The 7,649-nt window shown below is 40.9% G+C and overlaps 1 protein-coding gene across 1 annotated transcript; it reads right to left on the bottom strand.

Moving 5' to 3' along the window:
* LOC121390759 (caveolin-1-like) lies at positions 1 to 7,361 on the bottom strand. Its single transcript, XM_041522669.1, has 2 exons — positions 7,305 to 7,361; positions 1 to 324 (listed from the first exon to the last, which is right to left on the bottom strand). Exons 1-2 carry the CDS (start codon positions 7,359 to 7,361, stop codon positions 1 to 3), a joined length of 381 nt encoding a protein of 126 aa, XP_041378603.1.
* Positions 7,362 to 7,649: the final 288 nt, after the last annotated feature.

The following is a 7,649-nucleotide window of genomic DNA, read 5'->3' on the forward strand; positions in this document are numbered from 1 at the left end:
CTATTTTTTAAAGGCCGCAAAACAGAGACCACATGCTTCAAAGAACGGATCGAGACAGCAGTGGATACAGAGTCCGTAGAGCTTCTGGCAGATGCCGCAGTTGAGCTCGAGGACCTTGAAGCAGGGTGTGATCACCCACACGTGGTAGAAGGCGATGGAGGCGAACTCGCAACCCCACTCGGCGGCGATGCAGATCCCACACAGCAAGGTGCTGATCGTGTAGCATAGACTCTTCCAGCAGTTGAAGCACTTGTACGAGTTGATCCACACACAGTCGATGGTGTGGGCGCCGTCAGGCTCACCCAACACGTCTTCAAACGCCACCTACAACACAATAGTAAACACTATAGGTATCTAACAAAGTTGTTTAGAGCAAAATCAACTGTCGTGGGTATTGAACGCACACGCACACGCACACACACACACACACACACACATGTAAATAGAAGTTGTTACTAGAATGTTTTTCGGTATCGTCAATATCGTATATCAGGAATAAAAATTGTATTATGGGAGCCTCTGTCGAGCATAATACGTTGTTTTTATTCTTAATATGTGATATTGACGATACCGAAGCATACGAGGGTATTAATCTCTTTATTACATAATCTTAAGCTTGATACAACGTGCTTTTGTAAAGTGTATAAGCAACTTTAATTCCAGTCAGCCATTACGCGATATTCAAATGACGTAAGAATATGTGACGCGGTGTCTTTTGAATGGAAGTGACGTCATACTCGAATGACGTCATTATGGATATCCCTACATAAAAATAAACTAGTGCTTAACCTTAGTACGGTTGCTTAAATATCTGTCACGGGGATTCTATAATTCCCGTAACTGAATAAAACACGATTATCAAAATATCTCTCCTAACTGTATATCTATTAGATCTCTCTGTAACAAGCTGTTAAACCCTAGTATGGCTCATCTCTAGGTATGATCACAGATACGATCTTATATAAGGTATATATTATTATAGCACGTTTAGCTCACTAGAAACACAGCAAAACACAATACACTTTGGAATCTGTATTAACCTACGCTGACAAATGTACAGCCGTAGTAGTTAATTAATAACAACAATAATAACAACCCAGAACTGATCACTTACTTAGTTAATCTCTAGGTGTCTAGTTACACAATATGCGAATCACTTCACCGTGACACAACACCCACACGTGTGATAATTGAGCAACGCTTCTAGGAGAAGTTAATTAATAAGGGAAATACAACACTATTCCTAACTGGTTAATTTTTAATTAACCCTTACTACTCGTTCAATAACGTGTGATAATTGAGAAACGCTTCTTGGGGAACTTAATTAATAAAGGAATTACAGCTCTATTCCTAACGGGTTAATTTTTAATTAACCCTAACTACTCCTTCGGTAACCTTGTAACACAGAATTAATACTGGTACCTATCACAATAAAGACAATAACCTACAGTTTACCTAGGTCTTCTAGGATGACTGGCTAAGCTTTATATTACCAAATACTCATATAATGTTAGAACAAAAAGTCTACGATTTACTTCGTCAGATGACCGAAGACACTGTCTAAAGAATATTGGTATAATACAGTATTAAAATATTTAAAGTCACATCAATCACATCAAGGTTATACACAGAGCAGAAATAAAATATTTACCAGTCCAAACGGACAACGTTCCCGGGAAGCGTTCCTTTTTGTTCTCCTCGATATTTCTAAAAACTAGCTATTTATTATAAAATCAGAATTCGCCTGGGGGTACAAGGCGGTACCTCTCCCTATCATCTGATATTTCCACCGCGACCAAGCGGTATTATTTCTCTCTGATCGTCAGACTTACTGACGCCATCGTCGCCAAATCACGGTCGTCGAAACCGCACTCGCAGAGGTATTACGTAACTACTCGCCACATGGCCTCCACATCTGGCTCTGGGTGTGTATTAGGCGTACCGATCTAGGACCGTCGCGCAGAAGTATTACGTAACAAGTTGCCCATCTGGGCTTAAGTGCAATGAAACTGCACACGGCCCTCTAACACAATTAAAATCGCCACAGGCGAAAACAAATTTAAGAGCATGTTCCGTCACAATATCAATAAACCTAGTGCCGTGACCTCGATTGATTTACATCTAATTTTCAAAGTTATTAAATTCTTAAAGTATGTGATCTGAAAAAGATCACATACTTTGATTACACTGGATATGCACCTAAGCATTCAAGGACCATTTTCTATGTGAACACTGTCAAATACTTGATAAAATGTGTCTCTCATAAATGAAGTAGTGCATAATCTGAAATACACTACAAATTGTTTTATGTCTGTAGTAAATAAACATTTTAAAATGGTGCATAAACATAAGTATCCAAAACGATTTGCATGTAGATGTGGATCGCTGACCCCGCTATTTATAGACCGCCCATGACCTCACTTTGTAGCCCATAGACGCTACACTATTGTCCCAGGATTATTTTAGTACTTTTTTGTTTTGTCTTGTTAAAAAATATTGCTATGAAAATGAACGATAAAGACATGACCCATCTCATGATCAGTTTCGGAATCGTTTTCTTGAGTGGCACAGTACTGCAGATGCATACATGTTCATTGTCATGCATGGCTAAGATGCCTTCAGGGTTTGTTTTTCTCTCGGGTAGATTTTGCACACATGTGGATCTTATTTCGCTTTTATTTTTTTGTAATAATGTGACAGTTGTGAACTGGCATGACTGTCAATTAAGGTGTAAAACGTTCGTTTTGTTTGCATTTGTCTGTGTTTTCCTTTTCAATTTAAATAAAAAATAACTGAAATTTGTTTTTATACCGTTTACTATAATTTAAAAAATGCGGAAAATGTGTTTTTGGACTGGTTTTAACATTCTTAAAGGGACACGCCCTAGTTGTTAACCATTACGCCGTTGTTTTTCGCTATTAAACCCATTTTCTCACAAATAAAATTGCACACATTTTATTATTTAGAATATACATTCATTCACCTGAAGTGTTTTTTGATAATCTTGGTGTTTGTAATACCACAAAATGCATTTTTCGTATTTCTTAAAAACGCACGCGCGTCTGAGAAAAAAACCGTTGAGCAGACAAGGTCTAATCTATTTTTAGAGAGGATCTTCCCGTTTCAACGTCACATACGTTGGTATAACACGTGACCGTTATCATTTTGGTTCGGTTGTTTTCTCGTGCACGGTTCGCGCAATCAACATCCGATTTGTTGTTGTTTGCTTGTCGTTCATTTGTGAGGTTTTTCTTCACAGTTCGTGAACATTTTCATTAACAATAAAGTTCAGACAAGTAAGTATCTCAATACAAAACGTTACAAACCCTTAAAACCAATACTTTTGCTAAGTCTTATCTGGAGATACAACCTTGGGGGTGGGGGTGGGGGGCACAAGCTATATTGTTACCTTTATTTAAATAGAGTAGGACAACAAAAAAAAACCCTTACATTTTCGTCCTGGGGAGGGGAAGTGCCTACAGACTGTACTACTACTACTACTACCACTACCACTACCACTACCACTACCACTACCACTACCACTACCACTACCACTACTACTACTACTACTACCAACAATAATAAACGGTGCATCCAATTGCTAATAACAATAGGTTAGCCAGTAGTACCCGGTGCCGAATAGCAAATGTAGGCTAATTGCGGTTTATATATAAAAATTTATTATTTCAAACACTGTAGTATAGTCAACATGGTCAATGACGGACTATCATTGTCGTCTTATTCTAATTCAAATATCATGATTGCTGCAGCAGCAACTTCCTCAACAGAAGCACCCATGTTGGTACAGTAACTTCCTATTCCAAACTCATTCCTTTCGCTGTCCAGGACAGAACAGTTGGAACATGCCCAGGAGAGGTGAAAGGAACGCACCCAAGTCTGTGTGCACTCTGGGAAATTTGTCGTGACATTGACATTTCTGTGCTTCGAGCGACATCTACCGTTGACATCAGAATACTAACTTTCAAAATTATTTCAAGTAATTGGGTCACGGGGATTCCCATGGTATTTATCGACATAAAACCTGCTTTTTCACTCTATTTTATAAAAACGTGATCTAAGTGTGTTACAGTTTTGTAGATTAACCAAAATTAGAATTAATTTTCGCGGGCTGAAACTAGGGCGTGCGACTTTAATATCAATAAGACTGACCTACTTCGCGTTTATATACACGAAAACAGGTGAATTATTTCTTTTGAAATTATGATATACTTATTGATAATTCTAATATATTTTTAATTGCACCTTTAATAATAAATATGTTGATACTTGATTACTCCCTGAAAAAGGAATTGAACTTTAATTCGTTAAAAACACAGACAACATGACAACTTCCTAAGCATACTAAAATACCAAGTGCGCCGAATCACCGGACGCGCCGATACACCGGACACGGTTGTATATATTTAAATACATGTATATCGTACAACGACTGCATACGTTTTCACTTTTTATTATTTGTTTAATTATAGTCTTAGGGGAAACCCGCTACATTTTCAGTTAGTAGCAAAGGATCTTGTATTCGCGCTTTCTTACAGACATGGGAGCACATACCACAGCCTTTGGTATATCAGTTCTTATGCACTGGTTGGTACAGAAAAACCTCAATCAGAATCCAGTGAAGGGATTCCAGTCTACAAGCCAAGAACATGAGGCATGTACCCCACCGACCCACCTACCGGTATACCTCGACCCAGGCATGTACCCCACCGACCCACCTACCGGTATATCTCGACCCAGACATGTACCCCACCGACCCACCTACCGGTATATCTCGACCCAGGCATGTACCCCACCGACCCACCTACCGGTATATCTCGACCCAGGCATGTACCCCACCAACCCACCTATATCTCGACCCAGGCATGTACCCCACCGACCCACCTACCGGTATATCTCGACCCAGGCATGTACCCCACCGACCCACCTACCGGTATATCTCGACCCAGGCATGTATCCCACCGACCCAACTACCGGTATATCTCGACCCAGGCATGTACCCCACCGACCCACCTACCGGTATATCTCGACCCAGGCATGTACCCCACCGACACACCTACCGGTATATCTCGACCCAGACATGTACCCCACCGACCCACCTATATCTCGACCCAGGCATGTACCCCACCGACCCACCTACCGGTATATCTCGACCCAGGCATGTATCCCACCGACCCACCTATATCTCGACCCAGGCATGTACCCCACCGACCCACCTATATCCCGCCTCAGGCATGTACCCCACCGACCCACTTATATCCCGCCTCAGGCATGTACCCCACCGACCCACTATATCCCGCCCCAGGCATGTACTAGTCCCCACCGACCCACCTACCGGTATATCCCGACCCAGGCATGTACCCCACCTATATCCCGACCCAGGCATGTACCCCACCTATATCCCGACCCAGGCATGTACCCCACCGACCCACCTATATCCCGCCCAGGCTGATGATATTCACTTAATAATTTTATTGTTTATTCGAACATCATGTTTAACACACATATTGGGGATATATTTTTTAAAAGCACACGAGACGTGTTATATGTGAATATAATTTCCATTCAACAAAAGCAGACCTTGTAATGCTATATGTATCAATACAACACCACTAGAGCACACTGGTTTATTAATCATCGGCTATTAAATGTCAAACATTTGGTAATTTTTACATATAATCTTAGAGAGGAAACCCGCTATATTTTTCCATTAGTAGCTAGGGATCTTTTATATGCACTATGCCACAGACAGGATAGCACATAAAACAGTCTTTGATACACCAGTCGTGGTGCATTGGCTGGAATAAGAAATAGCCTAATGGGTCCACCGACGGGGATCGATCCTAGACCAACCGCGCAGTAAGCGAGCGCTTTACCAATGGGCTACTTCCCGTCCCGCCCAATGATTACTAGTGCATGCTTTGTTAAGTCATTAGTGAGAGAAACCAGAATGGTGGTCTATACACACACACACACGCGCACACACGCACGCACGCACACACACACACACACACACACACACACACACACACGTACGTTTGTTAACAACCCATGTATTATCAAAAATAACGCATGGTGTTCTCACCAACCGGCAATGAAAGAAAGCGAAGTAATTTAAGAATTGGCCGCAATTATTTTGGGTTCATGCAAGTAGCCATGTAATTTTTGTCAACAGCTGTAGAACAAAGTGTTCGTCAACTGTGCATAGTTAAGAAACATATTTTTCATGTAGTTGCCTTAAAAATGGAAAATGACGAACCGCACATGCGCGGTACGATACTTTTTGCAAACGCATGCGCCTGAACGCAGTTAGAAACGTTGCACTCTTTCCTGTTTACTGAAGGGTGCTTCACTTTTGTTTACTAGAATGGATTTGTTTTACGACCACATTGTTGATTTTTCACGTTAACTGATTGTAATCTATTTTGTTTCACGTATCTTAGCTGAAAAATGTAGAATAGTATTTCCGTAAATATCGTATTCATATGTTTGTCGTTAGGTGAACGCAGTTTGGGACGTCGATGGTACATACATCACCAACGAACCATTCAAAATGGTCAAATCAGGTTGTGCCCACGACAGGCATGATTGGACAGTTTTCTGATGGAAGCACAGCAAAAATGTCCTATTAAACTCACTCTGGCTTGGAGACAGTTCTGAGACTAGGCCACCGAGACCGTCCTCGAGCAAGTTCATAGACTAGGCCTCCGAGATTGGCTTGGAACCAGTCATGAGACTAGACCACCGAGACTGGAGCCAGTTCTGAGACTAGGCCACCGAGATTGGCTTGGAACCAGTTCTGAGACTAGGCCACCGAGATTGGCTTGGATCCAGTTCTTAGACTAGGTCACCGAGATTGGCTTGGAGCCATTTATAAGACTTGGCCATCGAGATTGGAGCCACTTCTGAGAGTAGGCCACCGAGACCGGCTTGGATATTGTTGCAAATTATGTTGTGTTAAAATGTACAATTAATTGATGTAAATAACGGGATATAATGTAGTGGCGCATTCAGTATTATTTTGAAGGCCACCAAGAGTCAATGGCTTCTGCTTATCCCAAGGTAATGTTAGAAGATGCTGTGTTGTAACTACGAGGCGAGTGGAAACACAAATGTCAGTTTTGTTAGTGCATATCTAACATGTCAATATATTTCATCAAAATCTGCAATTAGATATTTTACTAATGTATACTATTACAACCATAAACGAATCCAGTGCTGTCAATGTTAAACTGGTTCACATAACAAAACAATAATATATACACAATTAAAGAAGTTAAACGTACCTTAATGTGGTCATTGATGTTGTTGGGATCCCGGTTTACTAAATCAAGATCGGCCATCTTCGAGCTATTGCAAAATAAGCCTCTCCTAGCGTAGACGCAAAACAAGCAAAGGAAAAGAAAGTGATCGTTAGCAGCTAGGTTGGTTTATATATTACACTGGTATTCCCCTGGTTACTGTACACAAATACCTGTAACTGTTTAGCTCCCACGTCTAGTGAGGTAATTATTCAAATAATCCTGCTTAACAGTAGGTATAGTCAATACAGGCTCATTGTGCTGCACTACTGTTCTGGATACTAAATAATAATATAAACTTGTTATGTAACTGGTTCAAGCGCTACTGTT

This window comes from Gigantopelta aegis, chromosome 3 (genome assembly GCF_016097555.1).
Source record: "Gigantopelta aegis isolate Gae_Host chromosome 3, Gae_host_genome, whole genome shotgun sequence".
Classification (NCBI taxonomy): Eukaryota; Metazoa; Mollusca; class Gastropoda; order Neomphalida; family Peltospiridae; genus Gigantopelta; species Gigantopelta aegis.